The sequence below is a fragment of the Peromyscus eremicus genome, chromosome 16_21 (genome assembly GCF_949786415.1).
Source record: "Peromyscus eremicus chromosome 16_21, PerEre_H2_v1, whole genome shotgun sequence".
NCBI classification, from domain to species: Eukaryota; Metazoa; Chordata; class Mammalia; order Rodentia; family Cricetidae; genus Peromyscus; species Peromyscus eremicus.
In genome coordinates, this window is record NC_081432.1 from 2,683,519 (window position 1) to 2,706,930 (window position 23,412).

A 23,412-nucleotide genomic window follows, 5' to 3' on the forward strand; every position below is an offset into this window, starting at 1 on the left:
TGCAGATACAACCTCTATGTTGTCAGTGTGAGTCCTTGTGGGAATGTACAAGTGTGGTATTGTATTCCCCCAAATATTGTGCATGCTAATAAACTTATCTGGGGTCAGAGACAGAGCAGCCACAATATTAAACATGAGGATAGGTAGTGGTAGCACATGCCTTTAATCCTAGCATTCCAGAGGCAGAAATCCATGTGTTCAAGGATACAGCCAGGCATGGTGACACACGCCTTTAATCCCAGGGAGTGAGTCTTTAATCCCAGGGAGTGATGGCAGAAGACAGAAAGATATATAAGGCGTGAGGACCAGGAACTAGAGGCATTTGCCTTGTTAAGCATTTGTCTGGTTAAGCATTTGGCTGGTTAAGCATTTTGGCTGGTTAAGCATTCAGCCTTTTGAGAAGCAATTCAGCTGAGACCCATTCTGGATGAGGACTCAGAGGCCTCCAGTCTGAGGAGACAAGACCAGCTGAGGATCTGGCGAGGTGAGGTAGCTGTGGCTTGTTCTGTCTCTCTGATCTACCAGCATTGACCCCAATAACTGGCCTCAGGTTTGATTTTATTAATAAGAACTTTTAAGATTCCTGCTACATAGAAGCCACAGGCTAAGCTCCCAGGATGAGTCCTGGAAGGGCCTGGAGCTGTGACCCACTGCTCTCAAGTGTGACTCTGAGGCTGTCACTGTGGGAACAGGGAGTCCTTGCTTTGTGTCCAGGCAGCAGACTATTGTTTCAACTGTTTGAACTATGGAAAGGCATGTTACTTTTGGTGTTAAATAGCATTTTCTTAGGTTTCATACCATTTGGCATGAATTGGACCAAGGGCTGAATGGACATTGTTTTAATTTGTTCATCTGGCCATGGGCACCTAGGGTCTACCCTGTGTGTTGGATCTTGTGACCAGTGGCTAGAGTGAATATGATGGAGCAGATGTCTCTGACACCTGAATTCCTGTTCTCTGGATTTGTTCCTAGTAGTGGGATTACTAGATTATAGATAGTTCTTTCAGTGACCCTTCTCTGTAGACAATAACCTGTTCATCAAGTCTCCATGAATCAGTCTTATCTTTATATCAGTCTGTCAACGATTTCTTGCATAAATTCTTTGATTTCTAGATTTGAGTCTCTGTCTCTCTCTCACACACACAAATATACATATAGCTATGACAATATTTTCTAAAAATTGGCTTTATATATTTTAACTGTTTATTGTTCTATCTATCTATCTATCTATCTATCTATCTATCTATCTATCTATCTGTCTATCTAACTATCTTTTAAAACAAGATCTCATGTGACCCAGGCTGGCTTGGAACTCTCTTTGTAGCCAAGTGTGGTGTTTTGAATGAGAATGTCCCCTATAGTCCCATACGTTTGGATACTTGGTCTGCAGTTGGTTGTAGTGTTGGTAGGTTTGGGATGTATTGCCTTGAAGTGTGTCACTAGGGTCGGCTTTGAAGATTCAAAACCATACATCCTGCTCAGCTTGCTCTCTCTGCTTCCTGTGTATGGTTCAAGACATAAGCCCTCTCTCTAGCCACTGTGTAGTTAGTCTTTTTTTGGGATTGTCCACTCCCCAATAATCACATGGAAACTTATTGTTAATTATAACAGATTGGCCGATAGCCTAGGCTTGTTCCTAACTAGCTCTTATAACTTAAACCAACCCATTTCTATTAATTTACTTTCTTCTCTGTGGGGAGAGATTACCTCACCTCCATATTGCCCATCCTACCTGCTCTGTGTCTCCTGGTGTCTCCACCTTCTTCTTCCCAGTGTCCTCTCTGCCCAGAAATCCTGCCTAGGTATTAGCTGTTCAGCTTTTTATTAAACCAATAAGTGTGACACATTTTCCCACTGTATAAAAGGATTATTCCATTACACCACTGTGCTTCTGCCCTGTCATCATGGACTCTTGTCCCTCTGGAGAACTTGTGACAGAACAAGATGGTGCAGAGGTTCCTCCATCTGGTTTTCTTGCTGAGAACATTTCAAATTTGACTAGAATTTGATCTCTTTGATGGAGAGTCCCATGGAGAATAACCCGACTGTATAATAGGAACCCCAGGTCAAAATGTCCCAGCTAGCTTATCTTAGCTTCTGTCAAACTGCATGCTTATGTGAAGTGCCCCCACCCCCAACTGCTGAGCAAATTGCTAAGGACTTGTTTTTTGCATTCAAAAGCACTACACTCTGGACACTTGGAGTTTCATCTGGTTCTCTGAGTACCCAAGTGTAGTGCCATCCAGGTCCCCGAGTGCCTGAGTGTAGTCCCTTCCTGGTCCCTGAGTGCCTAAGTGTAGTGCCATCCTGGTCCCTGAGTACCCGAGTGTAGTCCCATCTGGGTCTCTGAGTACCTGAGTGTAGTGCTGTCCTGGTCCCTGAGTACCCGAGTGTAGTCCCATTGGGTCTCTGAGTCCCCGAGTGTAGTCACATCTGGGTCCCTGAGTACCCGAGTGTAGTCCCATCTGGGTCCCTGAGTACCTGGGTGTAGTCCCATCTGGGTCCCTGAGTACCTGGGTGTAGTCCCATCTGGGTCCCTGAGTACCTGGGTGTAGACCCATCTGGGTCCCTGAGTACCTGGGTGTAGTCCCATCTGGGTCCCTGAGTACCTGGGTGTAGTCCCATCTGGGTCCCTGAGTACCTGGGTGTAGTCCCATCTGGGTCTCTGAGTACTTGGGTGTTGTCCCAGCCAGCTGGGATGAAGGCTTTCAGTTGGGTGTGAAGTGTCTGAGTGATCATTTCTGGTGGGCTCCCATTACACAGTAAGCCCAAATAAACTCTTCCTTCTATAGGTTGCCTAATAACTAATATGGAAGTTTATGCTAGAATTGCGGGGTCTATTTTCTTCCAAATTTAATGAGAGTGTGTGTTGGCTAGTTTTTAATGTCAACTTGACATAAGCTAGAGTCATTTTGAAAGAGGGACAGACTCTCAATTAAGAAAATGCCCCCGTATTTGCCTATATGCAAGCCTGAAGGGCATTTTCTTAGTTAATGGTTGATGTTGGAGGGCCTAGCCTGTTTTGGGTGGTGCTATCCCTGGACTGTAGCAGGCTTTCTTTTGGGCCACAAACCAGCTCCCAAATCATGAAATGGAGACTTACTATTAGTTATGAGTGCTTGGCCTTATCTTATGCTTGTCCATTAGCTCTTATAACTTATGTTAATTTTTTTCTCTTTATCTTTATTTTGCCTCAGGGCTTTTTACCGTTCTTTCTTTCTGTATCTCCTACTCTGTGTGTGTGTGTGTCTGGCTGGTGGTTGCCTGGTTGCCCCAAGGTGTCTCCCTTTCTTCTCCCCCTTCTCCTCTGAGCATTCTCTCTGCCCACCAGCCCCGTCTATCCCTCTACCACCTAGCTATTGGCCATTCAACTTTATATTAGACCAATCAGATGCCTTAGACAGGCAAAGTGGAACAAATGCAATGCACCTTTACGTAGTTAAAATAATACTCCACAACACTGAACTGCTGGTCCCTGGTGCTGTAAGAAAGCAGGCTGAGCAAGCCATGGGAGCAACCCAGGAAGCAGCCTCCTCCATGGCCTCTGCATCAGTTCTGCCCTGCTTGACTTCCTGTCCCAACGTCCTTTGATGATGGACTGTGATATGGAAGTGTAATTGAAATAAACCCTTCCTCCTCAGGTTGTCTTTGGTTGTTGTGGTGTTTTACCACAGCACAGAAGCCCTAACTGAGACAGAGTGCATATCACCTCTTTTTGGGAAATGTGTTGGAGAGTCCAGAATTTAAGTACCAAGAACATAGTTCCATGGTAGAGCACTTGACCCATCCATATGAGGCCCTGGGTCCAATGCTTAGTATTTTAAAACAAAACCAAGAACAACCCAAAGTAAGCAGCATTTATCAAGTTAAATAATTTCTCTTTAATTACATTTCTTTTTTTTTTTTTTTTTTTTTTTTTTTTTGGTTTTTCGAGACAGGGTTTCTCTGTGTAGCTTTGCTCCTTTCCTGGAACTCACTTGGTAGTCCAGGCTGGCCTCGAACTCACAGAGATCCGCCTGGCTCTGCCTCCCGAGTGCTGGGATTAAAGGCGTGCGCCACCACCGCCCAGCCTTTAATTACATTTCTAATTTGTTAATAGTTGTTTCTTCAAGCAGAGTTTGCAAAATTATTTCTTATGAGCCAAATTTAATATGACTGTCGTGTGTGTGTGTGTGTGTGTGTGTGTGTGTGTGTGTGTGTGCTGTGAACTGATGTGAACATTTATTTGTTGCAAAATGTCAAATAGTACTTTGTGCTATGAGAAAAGATGAAATTCAAATTCATTACCCATAAATAAAGTTATATTGGAACACAGTGGTGTAACTCATTTTTTTAATATGTATGACTGCCTTGGTAACAAGAAGTCAGAATTGAGTTGTTGAGATGGAATATAATTTGTTCTGTTACAGAAAATGTTAACTGGCCTTTACAAAGTAACTATTTTATTTAGTAATTCTACTGAGCCTTTTAAAGTAAAAACTGGTGTTGTGGGAAAGTTGGTTTCATGGTTGTGTAGAGTAAGGTATGGACAACATCTGGACCCCAACGTCTCCTCCTACAGATGCTCAGGCTGACCACAGTGTCCACCAGCCTCCCCCATTAGTCCTTTTGGGTAGCTGTGAGAGGGAGGGGACTTCAGGGTGAGGGAAGATGAGGGAATAGAGGGCAAGATGGAGGGAGGAGAGGGGTGGGGAAATGAGGTTTGGAGAGAGGGAGGAGCTTTGGGGTCATTGTCTAGGGGAAGGATGAGGAGTGGGTGGGGGAGGCTTGGGTCTCAATGAGGCTGTGTGTGCAGAGGAGGACGTGGGAGTGAGGAGAAGGAGAGGGGTGGATTGTCAGCAGTGGACAGGGCTGCCACACAGTGGCTCCATGCTCTCACCCTTAGCTACCTGAGGAGTTCTAATCTTTTGGGGACTGTGACATCTACACTTGGTCTTCAACTTAACTACAACTAGAATTAACTAAAACCCAAGCATCGGGTGCACCTGTAGAGTGTTTTCTTAATCAAATCCCAAAGTGGGAAGACCCACTTTTTTTTTTTGTTGTTATTTTTTGTTTTTTTTTGAGATGGGGTTTCTCTGTGTAGTTTTGATTCCTGTCCTGGATCTCGCTCTGTAGACCAGGCTGGCCTCAAACTCACAGAGATCTGCCTGCCTCTGTCTCCCGAGTGCTGGGATTAAAAGGTATGTGCCACCACCGCCCTGGCTTGGGAAGACCCACTTTTAATTTGGATCTTTTAGGGTGGGAAGATCCACCTTTAATCTGGGCCACACCTTCTGCTGTAGCCTATGTAAACAGGATTTCTCTTTTGCTGCTTGCTCTCACTCTGGCTGGCAAGTCCATTCCTTCACTGGCCTTAGAGCCCACTTCTTCGGGATTCTGGTGCATACTGAGGACCAGCTGAGACACTCAGCCTCGTGGACTGAACAACTACTGGATTCTTGGACTTTCAGTAGGATTCTTGGACTAGCTAGAACACAGCCCATAAACCCCGCCAATCAATCCCCTTTCTCTTTGTATATATTCATCTTTTAGAGAGCCCTGACTAACACGGGACCTCGATTCAGGCCAGGTCAGGATCACGGGTGAGCTGTTCTGAAGCAGAGTTGGAGATTTAAAAAAAAAATGTTTTTAGTATAGGCTTTAGTCATGAGGGTTAGGAGAAAGAGAGGCATGCAGGGAAAGAGACTAAGGCACTTTCAAATGCGTGGGCCTGGGCTTCTCCAAGAGAGAAAGTAAGACATACCCAAACACGTGCTGGCTCCTCTAGGGAGCGATGTGAAGTGAGGCATGCCTAATTTCTGGCTCCTGAAAGCAGTCAGATACTGTCTCAGTGTTCAGCATTTTGGTTCTCAAGTTACATCTTAAAAGGTTGCTAACAACCTCTCCCCCACTCCCCACAGGCCATTCTCTCTCTTTCTTTAAAGAGTTATTTGTTTTTTTTGAGACAGGGCTTCTTTCTGTAACAGTTCTGGCTGACCTGGAACTCACTCTGTAGACCAGGCTGGACTGGAACTCACAGAGATCCACCTGCTTCTGCCTCCTGAGTGCTGGGATTAAAGGTGTGACCACCAGGCAAGATTTATTTTTACGTGTATGAATGTTTCGCCTGTGTGTATGTGTGCTCACCATGTGCATGCAGTTCCCACAGAGGACAGAAGAGGGCATCAGATCCCTTAGAACTGGAGTCTCACATGGTTGTGAGCTACCATGTGGGTGCTGGGAATTAAACTCAGGTCTGCAGGAGCAACAAGTGCTTTTAACCACTGAGCCATCTCCCCGGCTCACACCCTCTCCTTTTGATAAGTGAGATTATAGTGTGGCTCTGAGATTCCTTGGAGGAGAACAGCAGAAGACAATAGTGTGGACAGGGGTTAGGTATGTGTCCTTTCATGTAAATGAGGTTTCTGGTGAGAGTCTTGGAGACTGCAGGTCTGTATTAGGGAAGAGAGAAAGGCCATTAGCAGCTGGACATGTCGCTTAGGTCGCTGGTGAGAGGATTGACTCAGTGGGATTCCTGGGTTGAGAATGGTGTGAGCTTGAGGAGGGAATGTGGAGCTAGCCATGGTGGAGGAGGGGTATAAGCAGACACCAGGGGAAACAAACTGAGGGAAATTTGTTCATAAAAAGCACCAACCAGAGCAGAAGACTGTGATGTGGGGAGTTCTGAGGGGAACCTGGCAGGAGAATCAGGAAGATTAGGAGGATGAGGTGGGCCTCTGAGGGAGGGAGAGGGTGAAGGGGGGCTTGGGTAGCTGGAGGGAAGTGAGGGGAGGAAATGACTTAAGCTGAGGGAGAAATGGGTGTGGAAAGACACTTGGAGAAGATGAGGGGAAACTGAGTCGGGAAGGTGGTGAGGGGGAATTAGGTCCAGGATGGGAAGGAATTGGGTGGAAGGCAGTGAGTGACAGAATTACTGAGAAGGTAGAGAACTTTGGAAGAAGGCGGTGATGGGAACCTGGAAGAAGGTATTGAGGGGGCACCGGTGGGCACAAAAGGGAAAAGAGCAGAAGACAATGATGGGCAGCATGTGCGGGAGAACTTGGTGCGGGCAGCGGCTTAGCTGGAGGATGGCACTCAGGAGGAGGACTCAGGGATGTGGCCAGCTGGGGGTGGGCGCTGGTGCGGGTCGCCGGGGTCTGACCCAGCGGCGTGTCTCTCCACGTGCCCCCTGCACCCCCTGCACCCCGACTCCAGCCTCTTCCGGCTCCAGTCACAGCTGTTTGCTGGTGTGTGTGTGTGTGTGTGTGTGCGTGTGCGTATGTGTGTGTGCGTATGTGTGTGTGTGCATGTGTGTGTGCGTGTGTGTGCGTGTGTGCGTGTGTGTGTGCGTATGTGTGTGTATGTGTGTGTGTGCATATGTGTGTGTGTATGTGTGTGTGCATGTGTGTGTGTGCGCGTGTGTGTGCGTGTGTGCGCGTGTGTGTGCGCGTGTGTGCGTGTGCGTGCGTGTGTGTGTGTGTGTGTGTGTGTGTGTGTGTGTGTGTGTGTGTGTAGGTCAGTTCTCTCCTTCCATCATGTGGGCCCTGGCCCAGTGAGCCATCTTACCAGCCAACTACTCACTCTCTTTCTGAAACAGGACAGGAAGACAGAAATTCAGAGGACACGAGAAAAGGAAAGAGCCCCTCACAGCTCTGTGTTGGGTTATGTCTCCTGCTGAAGGTAAGTACTTTTAAATTTTTTATTTAGAGTATGATTATTAGTGATATAGAGTTTCCCTATGTATATCGGGCTGCCTAGAACTGCTGTGCAGACTAGGCTGGCCTCAGAGTCAGAGTTATGCCTGACTCTGCCTCTGCCTCTCTAGTGCTGGGATTAAAAACATGCCATTACACAGGCTCTATTTTTATTTATTTAAAAAAGAGAACCTTTTATTTCATGAATGGCATTGGATCCCCTGGAACTGGAGTTACTGAAGGTTGTGAACTCTGTGGGTGCTGAAGTCAAATCTGGGCCCTCTGCACAAGCAGCCAGTGCTCTTAACTGCTGAGCCTCCTCAGCAGCCCCCAAAGAAAGAATTTTCACATGAGCAACCAAGCTGCTCTAACTGCTAACAAAAGAGTCTCCCTTTTCCAGAGGTCTCAAAAGTAAGGTTATTGAATGGCTGAATAATCGTGCCTAGGGTCACAATAGATATCTTAGCCTCTTTGTGTGATCTACGTAGATTAAGAATTTAAAAAAACAAACAACAATCTGTGTTCCTTTTATTTTAACCACACCACTTTCTCACAGTAAGCCTGCACAGTGCCCCTCATCAGTCCCCTTAGTCTCACGAAGAGAACGCCTTTTGATCAGATGGTACTATTCCGGCATGTTTCCCACGCCATTCATTTGTAGACCGCCCCTGTGGCGAGCTGTCCATCACTTACCTGCGTGCCACGTCTTCCCATCTCTTTTGCACAGTCACCAGATTAACACTGCTTGCAAAGCAGATTTACCGAGTCGCTTGTCTCAAATACCCCAGAAGCTTTTCAGTTGTCCAAAGGGGAAAGTGTAAACTCAGGTTTGTTTTTAGAAACTCCTTTTCCACCATCGTTTTCAGAACCCCACCTCAGGTGCCCCGTGAGTCTCAGCTGTACACAAGTGTGTGCCCGGGGAGGGGGGGGGCATAGCCTCGTGCCTCAAACCCCCTTGCCTTTCTTCTGCTCTCTCGTACCTACATCTAATCCATTGTTTGTCAATTTGTAACATGCCATTGCTTTCTCCCCATCAAAGGGACAGATTTTTTTTTTCTTTTTTGAGATTTCTGACCCTCTTATTTCTAAACTCTTACCAGACTGTCTATTTAAACTACTTTTGGACATCTTAAAATTGACTCTTAAAAATGATTATGCTTACATTGTCACCGTCTCTGTCATAAACTACTTGGTTGCAGGAACTCTGATTTTTATTTTCTATAATTTTTTATGGCTAATAGAGCATTTGTAGCCATCAAGATCATAAGGTCAACTTGGTAAGCTAGAGATGGAACACTGTCAAAGGAACTTATTAGATATTTAATAAAGACGTTTTATTTCAGAAAACACCATCTTTCTTCACTGGATTAAATATATTGACTTATAAAGCAAAATTTGGAAGATGAAGTTTGTGGCGGGGAAGTCTAATAATGAAAAACCGAATAGCAGAAAACAAAGATGTCTTGAGGATTTTATAACCATGATCCTCTGGGGCGAGGGCTGAGACACAGCTTATGCCCGATGATCACGGTGGTGGCCCGGCTTTACGCTATTCTTAACCTTCTTCTCCACCTTGGCTCTTCCTTCTCTTCTTCTCTGTCTTGGGTTTATCACCCTCTTCCCCTCCTGGATTTCCTTCAGGTGGTGGTGCCGCGGGTGCTTCTGCTGGGGCCCCTCCTGCGGGGGGTTGTTGTGCTTCAGGAGCTGGGGCCGCTGTCTTGGATGGCCTTGCTGCGGGAGGTGGAGCATTTGAGGCCATTCTCTGGGGCGGCCACGAGGCAGGAGGCGTAGCAGTCTTCATGTATTGGTACTCGAATTCATGTTCGGTCACTGGGCACTCGCCCTGCCATCCCTGTCTCTTCAGCATGGCGTCGTTGGTCCTCCTCATCTTGGACTCAGGTCTTCTGTACCGTGGTGGTTCAGACCACATGGTTTCGGGTGGAAGGCCTGGGTCAAACCTCACTTGAGAGTCTTGTCCTCTTGGCGAGTCCCGCCTCCTTGACGCTCCTATCTGATCCATCATCGGAACCTCGCCCTCGCACTGCAGCCCCATCCCCGGCCGGACCCTTCGTTTGATCTCTCTCTTGTGCAGCATTGTGTAGGATTCATTAGGACCTCCAATCATTCTCTTTTTCAGTGAGTCCCTGCATCCTTCTAGCAAGAGTCCCTCTTCCGGTCCATCACAACCTAGGAATAGAACTGAATATACAGCAAAAGCGTGTGATTCAGGTATCCAGTAATTCCTTTCCCCCTCCCCCAAGACTGACTTTAAAACCAACAAACTGAGGGTCATTGAAGATTTCCCCCAAAATATAAAATGGTGGAAATTACATAGTATAGTTATTAATGTGACCTAGATATTAGATAATGTAGGTATTGATAACTAATAATAAAATACAGATATTATTGATAAAATTCTGGATTCTTTTCAGTAAATTGGAAGGCCAGTGAGAGAAAGGTAAAATGTAATGGGAAGGAGATGGCTGTTTGTTCGGTAGGTTAAGACTAATGAATAGTGGTAAGGGGGATAATGAGCTTGTAGCTTGGGAAGAAATCAGATAAGATTTACTGTGGGAAGAAACGATTATCTTTTAAAATGGAAGAAAACTCAAATGTGCTGTCCCTGTTGACAAAAAGCATATTTCATCATGTAAAAGTAATAATAGTACTAGCTGATAATTATTGCCTTTATCACATTCCAAGCACCCACTCTCCATACATTTTTAGATTTATTTATTTTGTGTTAAGTGTGTGTTTTTGATGAAAGCACACCACATGTGATCAGTGCTCTTGGAAGCTAGAGGAGAGTGCCAGTCCCTGGATCTGGTGTCAGGGACAGCTGTGAGACCCATGGAGCTTCAGGGCACCAGGTCCTCTGCAAGAGCAGTAAGTGCTCTTAACCATGGAGCTGTTCTCTCCAGCTCAGCCCGGCACCCACTTTTTTGAGCATTAAATAAAACAGTCCCATCTTCACAACAGCCAGACAAGCCAGACCCTGTTGTTGTTAGAGTTCTACAGATGAAGGTGGAATCAGAGTGTCTAGGTGTTGCTGACGGAGGAGCTGGGAACTGAGCCTGCTAGTCAGATTCCAGAGTTCAGCTCTAAATATCACTTTAGACTACTTGAAATATATGCTAGCTCATTTGTCAAAATTTCAGGTCCCTTTAATGATGTGTGGGTAAGCCAGCTCTCCTGTGCATCCATTTCTGTGTTCTTATAGAACTCAACTTGTTAGCTTTGGGTAAGAATTTTGTGGGTTTTTTTTTGTTTGTTTCTTTTTTTTTCTCTTTAGTGGTTTGGTTCCCTAAATCAAGAAAAAAGAAGTATCTAGGCTATCAAAGTAAACCGTGAGGATTCTTGCTGGAGAAGGAAGGCGCAGTGTGGACAGGGGCCCAATACCTCCTGCCTGTCCAATAAAGTCATTTAGAAGGCAGGAGGAAGAAGGGAGGGCCTCCACTGTCAAAAAGAGAGGAGCTCTAACAGCTATTGGGGTTCGGAATGCGGAATGAGTTTTCCTCACGCTGTGCTCGAGGCCAGTGAGGAGATGTTCATTGGCGCTCACTCTCGGAAGGTGGTTGGGGTGCAGGTGTTACAGCCCTTTTGCAGGACTTTACCTCCCCCGCGCAGCAAAGCAGACACTAGAAGTCTTAGGAGATTTTGAACAAGAGGGTATTTGAGGATTATATGCCTCAATTTTGGGAGTAGAACTGTCCAGTCCAGAAAGTATGTGAACTACGTCAAATATCTAAGTTGAGAATAGTTAAAGAACTTACCCATTGGAGGCAGTGCTAAAAAAACAAAACACATAAGAGACATTAGGGGAGATTTTCAAACTCCAGGAGAACCCACTTTCCAACAGCCTTTCTCTAGAAAATTGTTTTTTATTTTTGTTTATGTGCTTACATCTGTGAAAGCATGTGCCGTGTGTGTGTGTGTGTGTGTGTGTGTGTGTGTGTGTGTGTGTGTGCTCTAGGAGGCCAGGTAGAGTTGCAGGCAGCTGGGAGTTGCCTGGTGTGGGTGCTGGGAACTAAACTCAAGCCTTCTGAAAAGCAACCAGAGTCCTTGACCTCTGTGTTTTCTTTCCATCCTCCGCTCACAGAGAAGACTACTCTGTCCCACTGAGCTAAGGTCCACCTACTCAGGCTAGTGATGCAGTCCTACCTGAATGCATTTCCTGCCTTCCCTTACTCTTCCACAAGTTACTCTAAAATCCCATTCTTCTAATTGATTGGTGGTTACAATCATCATCGTGTCTTGACAGACATGTTTTGTCAGTCTGAGAGTATTTTTCATCTTAAGTAAAAACAATCAGTTTGATGGCACAGCACAGAGAAAGCAGCTCCCATTATAACAGACTGTATCAGTGGTTCTCAACCTTCCTAATGCTGCGACCCTTTAACATAATCCCTCATGTTGGGGTTACCCCCAACCATAAAATTATTTTTGTTGCTACTTCCTAACTGTATTTTTGCTACTGTTATGAATTGTAATGTAATTTTTTGGGGGAGATAGAGAGTTGCCAAAGGGGTGGTGACCGTAGGCTGAGAATCACTGAACTGTGTATTGGCATGTGCTCCACCAGAGTCTTCCACAGTAACTGAATCAGCGACAAGATCGTGTGTCTTACTACAAAAGGAAAATAGACAAGAAGGATCCAAAACCGAAACAATAAGGAGCCACTTGAGACATAATGACTCTTTCAGATAGAAGGATTTGCAATTCAAGAAGATTCGGGGACAGAAACTCAAGGGTGATAATCACAGAAACAGGAAGACAAGGGAATGATACAAACTTACTGAATGTCCCCGACTGTGAACTGAAAGAGATAAAGGCAAACACATCATCAGTTGATGTTGGGTGTTCCTTCCTTCCCAAACCCTGGGCCCCTGCATTGACGGAATCCATGTCACTGTTGTCTGAGCTCCGCTGGGTGAGATGGGGGACATTTGGTTTCCTGTGCCTGATGCCTGAGCAGCTCAGCTCTTTGGCATAAAAGGCTGCACCCCCTGTCTTCACTAGCCTTAATTACGTCTCAGTTTTGATTTGAAATGGGAGATCCCTAGGCTAGCGTAGAGGTTCTCCCCTGGCTTAACTTCAAGACTGTGTCTCAGAGAATACTGAAGGTGGAGGGATGGGAGAGACACACGGTCAGGGGAGACAGATAGATAAAATTATTTAAACTTACACTAGCAAACACGGAGGGAAAGGGATGGAAATTTATTTGTGTCTCTGAGCTCAGTGGTTCAGTTCAGAAAGCGCCAGTGCACTTGGAGGCCAAGGACGCTACCCACACCAGAGGAAGCTTAAAAGAGAAGACCTGGACTTACCGGAGCCTATCGGTGCAAACACTTAAAAGGAAAAGAAAATGGATTAGTTTTAAAACAAATTACGTACTAGGTTCCCATTAAGACCCCACTTGTAACACTAGAGGAAGGACTTAGTGAGACATTCTATCCTCCAAGAATATGCTATGATCTCATAGCCAGTCTGAACCCCTGTGAATGACTTAGGAGCCCACAGCATCTTTATGGCCTGTGGGATCAGTTATAGGAGTAATGGCCATTTTTTTTTTCTTCATAAAATGCAAAAAAAAAAAAAAAAAAAAAAATTCTTGGCCAAGGCAAAGTGAAGTGTCATGACTTTTAGGAGACTGACAGGTTCCTAACATGAGCGCTTCTCTCTTTCTTCGTACTCAGGAACATCATCACTGTGTTCTCTGTACACTTACAGGGAGCTCATTTGTAACCTAAGCTCATGTCTCTAAACTTTGGTTACAGTTTCTGTTTTTTGGCAATCTCTGGGGTTTAATGCTGTGGGATGGTCTGTATGTCAAATGTGTTGCTGATTGGTCAGTAAATAAATCACTGATTGGCCATTGGCTAGGCAGGAAGTATAGGCGGGACAAAGAAAAGAATTCTGGGAAGTGGAAGGCTGAGTCAGAGAGACACTGCCAGCCGCCACCATGACAAGCCGCATGGGAAGATCCCGGTAAGCCACGAGCCATGTGGCAAGGTATAGATTAATGGAAATGGATTAATTTAAGATATAAGAACAGTTAGCAAGAAGCCTGCCACGGCCATACAGTCTGTAACTAATATAAGTCTCTGTGTTTACTTGATCGGGTCTGAATGGCTGTGGGACTGGCGGGTGAGAGAGATTTGCCCTGACCGTGGGCCAGGCAGGAAAACTCTAGCTACAGTTTAACAAGAATTCTAAAGCTGGCTTGGGAAGAGTTGTGGAAGAATACTCCAGATATTTTAGGATGAGAATATAATTAAGAAAGAAAATGATTTTTAAAAAAAAATTCTAATTAGGTGTGTATGTCTGTGTGTGTGTGTGTGTGTGTGTGTGTGTGTGTGTGTGTGTGTGGCACACATGTGCCATGGTGTGTGTGGAGGTCAGATGAAAGCTTCCTGGAGTCACTGGGCCTTCTAAAAGCTTCCCACCTTTAGGTTTCAGGGATTGAACTTGGGCTGCAGTCTCAGTGGCAAGCTCCTTCATTCATGGGGTCAGCCTGCTGGCTGGCTAGCCTCTTCGTTACCTTTCACCATGTCCTTCAAGGTCCCCACTGCTTAGTTCAGTTTATCTTTAATTCAAAACTGCATGAATTGTCTCTAAGATTTCTCTGGGTTTTGTGATAAGCTCATGTCACGATTGAGGAAAACTCAATAACCCCACAACTTCATAAGAACTGTGTGAAACCAGAACCGCAGCAGCAGGAATTGACCTTCAGCTGGGCGTGTGCAGTAGTTATGAGCAATGTCGGTTTCATCTTTGCTCAGAGGGCATTTAGGGAAGAGTTGAAATACAAACATCTGGTAAAAGCGCTTTTTATGGGCTTAGGGAGGATAGCGAGAGCTGCTAAAAGGTGGGCGAATTCACGAGAGAGAGAACGTCACCCGGGCTGGGGTCGTAGCTCCCCCTAGTGTTCTAAACAAAATTTGACTTAATGCTAATAGGCGAGGATTTTATCATTTGATTAAAATCCCAGTTCCCTCACAAAGTGCTTGCAGCAGTTAATGTCTACCTAGAGAGCATAATGCTGCCCACTGAAGGACTCACGACTTGCGGTATCAGGAGCCCTGCACCACAGTGTGTAAAGCGTTGCTGAGAGCAGAACGACACCAACTCCCCTGCTAATGGAGTGGTGGGATTGTCACCTTGACCTAACTGTCACATGAAAAGCTAAGACTACGTTGGGAGAGACAGATGATAGAAAAGTGTAAAAACACACATTGCTCAGGAAACAATAAGGAGAAACAGACTCCGCATTCAGCGGTGAAGGATTTCTCTTCAAAATTCTCTACTAGGAATTATGCTAAAGGAGGCCCCAGAGAGACATATCCCATATTTAGGATTACTCCATAGAGCATGTTTCTACAACTGGAATCATTAAGACCCTGTACTCTAATGTACTTAATAGCACGTGGCACGTTTGTTTTCTAAAGGGCTAGCCATGTGTGAAAGCAAGATCTCTATCAAAACTGCATCAGCATTAATTATTCCTGAATTCTCTTTGCATTAAGCGAACAGCACCACGCAGGGCCCTAATGTCCATCTTTAGTCTCCGTTCCATTTATTCGCTGCTGGCTAGTCACTGTGCAGATTAGACAGTCAATTCTTCAGTACTTAAGGGGTCTAGACAACAGAGAGGAAAGGGAGTTGGAAAGCGTGTATCTAAAATCCTTTACTTCTGGGAAAGGTTCTAAACGATACTGAAATGTAGAAATAGATGAATAATGAACTTACCAAAAGGCACGAGAGTAACTGGCAGGACAACATGAAACAAAAACATGTTAGCAGAACATTTGAACAAGGCTCCAATCTCTTTCCTTGTTTTTTTTTTTTTTTTTTTTTTTTTTCCCTAGAGCTAACCATTGCTAGTGCTTCTGCTGGCGCCAGACCTCCCCGGAAGCAGGGGTGTTTTCTAATGGGAGGGGCTAGTCTGATGTGACTGACGGCCCTGTATAAGGCTCCCTTTTCCCACCCAGTAGGACGTTAATGTGGAGCAGTCAGTGAGCTGGCCACACTTATCCGCCTCCTTTCCCTCCTTCAGTCTGTGTGCCCTGTGCCCCTCACTGGCTATCTCCGTATCTGGTGTATCATCCTCCATAGCTTTTCTTCTTGAAAGAAGCGTGGAAACTTCTGTTTCTTATGGGAAGCTGTTGGCAGGCTGGAGAGATGGCTCAGTGGTTAGGAGCACTGGCTGCTCTCCAGAGGACTCTTCTCCAGCACCCAAATGGCAGCTCACAACTATCTGTAACCCCAATTCCAGGGGATCTAAACCCTCACATAGACATACATGCAGGCAAAACACCAATGCACATAAAATTAAATAATTTAAAAAAAATAGGAAAAGCAAAGCTGTTAGCAACTTGTTCTGGGGATTTTTTCCCTTCAGTCTTTCAGTGTTTGTTTACCTTTCTAATAACAGATTGCTCATTAAGAGGACATGCTGGGGCATTCACAAATAGAAGCATTCCACTGAATAGAGATCGGTTAGGTCAGCATTCTCCCCATTTTGGGATCCCTAATTCTACCAGATTGATGAAAAGAAAATGCACTTACAGATAGGCACTGCTACATGGGCTAAGATCCAAACACAGACAGTTAGTGTGGACTGACACCGGCAGCAGAAACGATGACAGAAGTCTGAGGATAAGCTCTTTCCAGACAAGGATTCTGGGCTGAGGAGAGGCCCTCCCACCCCTTCATAACAAGTGGCTGCAGTATGTTTTTTCTTACACTGATGTAGTCATTTTGAAAGGGTGAAAAAGAGACAAGCCCTTCCCCTTTGGTATCCAGTTCCTCTGGAAAATGAAGTACTGCAGAAGCTGGACAAACTCCATTTCTTGGGCTTTTGCTCTGTTGTGTTACTTTGTCTCTCAGGACTTTTCTGCTTCCCCTCTCATCTCTTGCCTCTATTATTGGAAAATGCGTCTTTTTGTGGAAGAGTCAGGAGAGCAAATTCAGGAGATGCTGCCCAGCTCTAACTTCTGTTTGCCAGTTTCATTCCATTTTGGCCAAATGAGGCAGAACTTTGTGAATTACATGCAGAGGCCCAGCAAGCTGGGCCACTCTGGTGCAGGGCTGGGGAGCCTGCCTGGCACCAGCAGGTGACCTGTGATGTCTTACAGAAGTCCCCTTTTACTTTTTATCCCCTCTCTGAGCACTTGTGTGCCATGGCATGCATGTGGGGTAGAGGACATTTTGTAGGAGTGTAATTCTTCTTAAGTATGTAAAAACTTATTTGCTTCTAGCAAGACACTTTACTTGCCAGGAAAATACCATCATGTTGATGTTTCCAATAGTCCACTGTACCCTATGCTTTAAAAACCAAGAAATTCTGATACTCGGGAGGCCTTGTAATCTACCCTAACATGGAGACAGACAAGCCTGCACTGAGCAGGTGCCATACTTAACAAACAGGACTTTCTTAGAATCGCAGCAGTCGGTAAAGCCAGCTCAGAGAGTGCGACGCTCATGGGTCCTCTTCAGTGAGGGTAGAAACACACATTCAAGTTCTAAGAGGTTTTTGTTAGTGGTCAGAAGTAGGAGCTGTGAACTACTTTCTGCCTTTCAACTTCCTTGGACATGAAACATGTCAGAAATGTTCAATTGCATGAGTGAACTCTTGGAGGGATGAGTCTTTTTCTCTCTTGGCCCTGCTGTATCTCTCCTGGCTTGCCATATTTTAAAAAATTTTTTAGTAAAAGAGTAACATCTCAGTTGACTTAACTTTGCTAATTCAATTTGATTTCACCATCTCTTACTTTCTTTCTTTTGTTTTTAAACCCCAATTACCCATAAACTCTAACAAGAAAAACAGCAGATGACATTTTTTTCATAGGTGACAATTTTGAAAACTGTTCAGAACAGCAGGAGTATGTCTGGCATCCTGTAGTAGGGGGACTTCCAGCAAAGCGTTATGTATTTTAGAAGGAGCCAGCAGAGGATAACAGGCTTGCACTAAACGAAGAAAGGATGCTGCATAGAGAGACGAAGGTGCTGACCAGCTGGATGTGCTGACAACATGACATATACATACAACAAAGTAACACAGTAGCCCATCAATGCGAACATTATTGTGTCACTGCAAATAAGTTAAAAATAAAATAACCCAGTTAAAAATATTCAAAAGGAGCACATCTGACTTCAAGGTACCTTCAGGAAGCACATTGTCTGACTTGTAATCTGTAGGGTTTTCAGTTTCTAAAATATTTACCAGTGACTTTAGAGGAAGCTGTTCAATATAAAATAAGAGAGACTGAAGGTCTGAGGGTCAGAGAGGCAGCAGGTGCAGGAACTAACCCCAGGATCATCGAGCAGACACAGCACTTACCCGGATCTTGTCTGACTGTGAAAAAGAAACAGATACATAAACGACCACACAGTTTCTAGACAAAGAACACAGCTACTTCTTAAACTATGCAACAAATTCTAGCAGAAGGACTGGGAGGGACTGCCGCATTCTCTTCAGAATCCACCACATTCGCTGGCAGCTCTTAACTGGGGCACCTTTTTGGAGAGAGGGGTATCTCTGGGAGAGGCCACTGCCTTTCCAGATTTTTCTCCCCAGACTCCCTAGAAATTTGAAAATTCCAAGTTAACATTTTTACATTTCTTTTCTTATCCCTCTTCCTATTTACCTCTTTGGAAAAATTGTGTTCACCTGTAATATTTTTATTATGGCTCAGTTGTTTTTAGGTTCCTCTTAGAGCACACTCTCTTTTTTCTTCCATAAGCATAAATCTTGCGTGGGGGCAGGAGGGATGGTGGCCATTATTTCTCAGACAGTCAGCTACGGAGACCTAGTATGAGTAACTGTGGTACAATATGTTAGTTTATAATTCCTCCTGTGTATGTTAGGAGTAAGTAACGACTTATCTGATACAATGTATATGCATGTTAAGCAGCAAGTTCACTGCTTGGCACAAGGTAAGTACCCAATGAATAGTTATCATTACAGCACCACACCAGGTACTAAGCAATTTCAATTATCACTTCCAAATGGCTGTGGATAGCTAAGAATGGAGCCAGCTGCTGGGAACAGGAGTAGGGAAACAGGAAACTGGAGAGCAAGGGATTCTGAAAAGCTAATAAACACAGTCAGAAATAGAAATGTTGGGTCTTGGTACGTTCATAGTATTAACACTGGGACTCGTCCGCAGGAAGTTAGTGATGACACAATTGAAGAGAACACAGGACTGCTGGGGGATGTCTTTCTGTATGCTGTGAATATATGTTGTTCCCATTGGTTAATAAATAAGCTGCTTTGGCCTATGGCAAGGCAGCTTAGAGGCAGGCAGGAAATCCAGGGAGACAGACAGGAAGGAGAAAGGCGGAGTCTGGAGAGAGACGCCAGCCTGCTGCCCAAAAACAACATGCCATCAGGTTAGTAAGCCACAGAACATGTGGCAAAACATAGATTAATAGCAATGGGTTAATTTAAATTATAAGAGCTAGTTAGCAAGAAGCCTGCCATAGGCCATACAGTTTGTAAACAATATTAAGCCTCTGAATGATTATAAGTGGCTGAGGGACCTCGGAGCCGGAGGAACATGGGACCGTGGGGCTGGGCAGGACCAGAGAAACTTTTGACTACACAGAGCTTTCCTATTACAGGTGGTCCAGGTCTTGCTTTAAGGAAAAAGGCAAAAAATTAGCATAGTTTTTGATTAAATAGAAATATTTGTCCACGTGTGTGACTTCTGCATGAGTCTTTTTTTTTTAACCCCTCCCCCCTGCATGAGTCTTGCAAGCTAACTAAGAGGGGTTCAGCAGGGTGGCTTTGTCTCAGAGGGAAAGAAGGGTCCGAGGCGAGAGATGAGCACATGCTACCCCTCCCGTCTGAGTGTCCCATGTCCCAAGCTGTGTTGACCCTCCGCTCTCAGCTGATGCTCACATGTGGAGGCCGGTTCCCTCTTTCCACTGTGTGTGTCCTGGGCTGGAATTCACAGCATCAGGATTGGCAGCAAGAGCCTTTATCTGCTGAGCCAGCTTGTTAAATGCGAACGCGGATTTTCCTGGGCGTGCGCATGCGTTCTTGTTCGTGGGTGGCTAAGCAGCAATGTTATTAGATGTGAATCTGAACTTAGGCTCCCTCAGGCTGTGTGACAGTATTGTTGTGGTTTAGAGACCTCTGTTTCTTGTGAATTCTAGGCTCTTTGAAGCAGTGGGTTTGTCAGCATCCCAGAACTGCACCTGTGACTGGAAAGGGCTTCAGTTCTGGACGTGGGGTGCCTTCACATCTCACCAGGGACAGAGGAAACCCCAGCAGGGTTGTTCTTATCGCTAGTGAGTGAGGAGGAATTGCCCCCTCTTCCATCTTAGAAACACAGATGCTTGGATCATTGGTATCTCTCTATGTAGCCCATGTTTGTGTCAACCTTGATATCCTCCTGCCTCAGTCTCCTGAGTGGTGGGATTATAGGCATGAGCCACTATACTTGACTGGCCCGGTGGTTTAAGTATTATCTGTTTGCTAATTAACATTGGATTTCTTCCTCACTGGGTTTCTCTCCAAGTCTTCAGATTCAGACATTGAGTTTTCTTTTCACATACACAGTATGTTTCCATAGGAAGAAGATTCTTAGGCCAGAAGAGGGTGTTGGATCCCCTGGATTAGAGTTTTGAAAGATTGTGAGCCACCATGTGGGTGCTGGGAAGTGAACTCGGGTCTCTTGCAAGAGCACCAAGTGCTCTTAACTGCTGAGACAATTCTGCAGCCTCCATTATATATTAAAATATCAAAATATAATCTTGAGTGAGGAGATATCTACTCACTGGATCAGCACCCGCAATTAGGGCAATGCCTGGACAGAGTAGGCCAACACATACTAAATATATATCTTGCAGTGTGTATCATCTATGTCTGCTAAGCATATTAACTCTGACACTTGAGAGTAAATAATTTCCTGTCTCAATCCTCTTCAGATTCATCTAGCCCTGTTTCTCAGAGTTGGGATTTCTTCATAGATTTATTGTCTTCTTTTCTTCTTCCTCCTCCTCCTGTAAACCAGCCTATGTTTGTGCGTAAAGCCAGACAAGACTAAGCCAGTGAAAGGGAAGATGGCATAGTTCCCAGGTTGCTTTGGCACACCTTTATGCCTTCACAAATGTCATGTCATGGCTTTTACATTCCTTTTCTGCCTAGCTTCTCTGATGCCTCCACCAAAAAGAATATTATTTACTTGGTTTGGATTCTGGCTTCTCATTTCCAGGGGCAAGACCTGTTTACTTCAAGTGTGTGTTCCTGTTCCCAGCTGTGGGTCTGAAATGATTCACCTCATTATCAACTTGATTGATTTAGAATCATGCAGGAGACACACTCTGGGTCTAACTATGAGAGTGTTTCCAGGTAGCTTTTTATTTTTTATTATATGTCGGCGTATGAGTATGTGCACATGAGTGCAGGTGCTCTTGGAGGCCAGTTGGCATTGGATCCTGTGGATCTGGAGTTGCAGTGGTTATGAGTCACCGGATATGTGTGCTGGGAATCAAACTCTGTGATCTGCTGCAAGGGCAGTACACACTGTCTTTTAAGTTAAGAGAGGTAGATCTCCAGTCTCACAGAATCTTTAGAAGAGGGAAGACCCATCCTGAATGTAGATGGTACTTCCCATGGGTTGGAGTTTTGGACTGAATGAAAAGAAGAAATTGTGCTGTCACTAGCATTCATCTCTTGCTTCCTGACTACAGAGGCAATGTGACCAGCTGCCTGGCCTGCCCCGGCATGAGGGACTACCCTTAAATCCTTCCTTCCCCGGCATGCTGGGCTACCATTAAATCCTGAGCCGAAATAAAGCCTTCTTCCTGAAAATGCTTTCTTTCACAACAGCAGGAAAAGGTGACAGACACGGTGATGTGCCTAATCTGGAACATCTGGAGTTTCCAGTTCCATCCTTGGGCCTGAGTTATGATGGTGTGTTCATTGTGCAGTGAGAAGTGGCTGATCTGCCCATCTGCTGAGGACACAGGAGGTATATGTGGATGGGAACTTGAGAGAGGCACTAGCGTATCCCAATCCATCCATCCAGCTCCTTTGTCCTAATACTGAAATCACTAAAATTCTAATAAAAACTGCTGGGAGTGCGCTTGGGTGGAATCGGAGTGTTTGCAGCCCACCAGACAGATCCAGGTGCATATCATGGTTAAAAATTAGGACATTTTACCCCAAATGTGGATTAAGTGAGCTGCTTTGTCAACTTTCTGCATTTTTTTTTGCATGAATAAGTAGGTTGAGTGGCGCACCCTCTTCAGACCCTGTAGCCTCCTGACCCCACCCCCACAGCACTTGGCTTCTCCTCAGCACACTCACTTACGGTACCTGCTGAGCATTTTGAGTTTTTAACACCGACAAAAACTCTGCATTTTAAGTTCAGCACGAGGAGCACATGGGGACATCACACTCGTGAGACGGCCCTGAGTTCTGCATTCATTGTCAACATTTCACCTGCATGGTCTCGAATAGCAACTGATACCTGAAGATGTGAGTTCCTAACAAAGCCTGGGAAGTCTGTATCTGGGCCCCGTGACGCCTGCCATGCAGTCGGCCTCAGGCCCTTGTGAAGCATGAAAGCAAATGGACATGAGAAACAGGAATCTCATTTTCTAGCAGTTAGAAGCAGAGCCAGCTAAGCCATGAAAGCCCCACATACCCCAGCAGAAAAGTAAAGAACTTACACAAAGTTTTCTGTGACATTACTAAGAGAGAGAGAGAGAGAGAGAAAGAGAAATCCATTTAATTTTTCTTATCTAGAACCAACAGAGGTCTCTAACAGTTTTGCTGGTGTCTGTTAGGGGTTACTCAGCAAAGATGCATTCAAAACAACTCCATGCAGATTAGTTGTAGCTCAGATTTAGATGCAAGATTAATTAGTGATGAAGAGGTCAGAGGCAGAACACCTGAAAACCCCTTCATTATTGGACTCGAGCAGCTTTGGGTTACAGACTTCCCTGAGACCACTGGACTGTGTACTTCCTGTACACACCATTATTCTCTTGCTAGAAGAACTCTGCCTACATTGGCTACTTCATAGTGTTTTTAGATTTTTGTTGACAAATGCTAGCTCATTACTTCTTGGTATCCTATTCTACAGTTACGTTTGGTGCAGGGAAGCTGGGCGGGAAGGAATGAGAGGGGAGAGACTCAGGCCAACAGAAGTCAAGAGAATCAAAATCAAGCATAGTGCTCACCTATGGACGCCGGAGTCGCACCTGAAAAGTAACAACAGCTGTGAGAGGTTTCCGTGAGAGGCACATTTGTGAGGCGGGCAGCTTAGGAGGGTACAGCTCTGGGCTTCAATTAGGTCCTATGACTAGATTCTTGGGTAAATATTTGGCCTCAGTTTCCTATCCACTTCACAGGGATTGATTAATGGTACTACTATAGGAATTCAATGAGATGATGCAACTAAAAATATGTTAGTTCTTACAGGAGTGGGGAGTGGACACACATCGGAGGCCGGGGGAGCTGGATGACAGAGGCAAGGGGGACTGGGGGGGGGGGGTGTCACACATCTCAGGTCTGCACACAGGGTAGAAATGGGCAGGGCACACACAGAGAGCCGTGACAACGGAAAACAGGCACAACTCACAGACAGGCGCCTTGGGTGACGGTGGACAACCTGTAAGACAGAGAAGGGGTTTAGCGCTTCCCTCTTGCACGGATCTGTCTTCTTTTTAGAGCTCCATCTTGATGGGAGATAACCACCCTTTGGTCCTGCCTGACCCC

General features: G+C 45.2%; 1 protein-coding gene across 40 annotated transcripts in view; it reads right to left on the bottom strand.

The window, feature by feature from the left end:
- Window positions 1–8,993: 8,993 nt before the first annotated feature.
- Window positions 8,994–23,412, bottom strand: part of Tsbp1 (testis expressed basic protein 1) — a 74,949-nt gene continuing 60,530 nt past the window's right edge. For all 40 annotated transcript variants that reach the window (XM_059281369.1, XM_059281366.1, XM_059281365.1 and 37 more), the window contains 4 exons: window positions 23,276–23,305; window positions 22,875–22,895; window positions 18,019–18,033; window positions 8,994–9,863 (listed from right to left, as the gene is read on the bottom strand). In XM_059281369.1, the coding sequence (XP_059137352.1) occupies window positions 9,232–9,863; window positions 18,019–18,033; window positions 22,875–22,895; window positions 23,276–23,305 (698 nt within the window). In that variant the 3' untranslated portion in view covers window positions 8,994–9,231. The remainder of the gene's footprint in view (window positions 9,864–18,018; window positions 18,034–22,874; window positions 22,896–23,275; window positions 23,306–23,412) is intronic.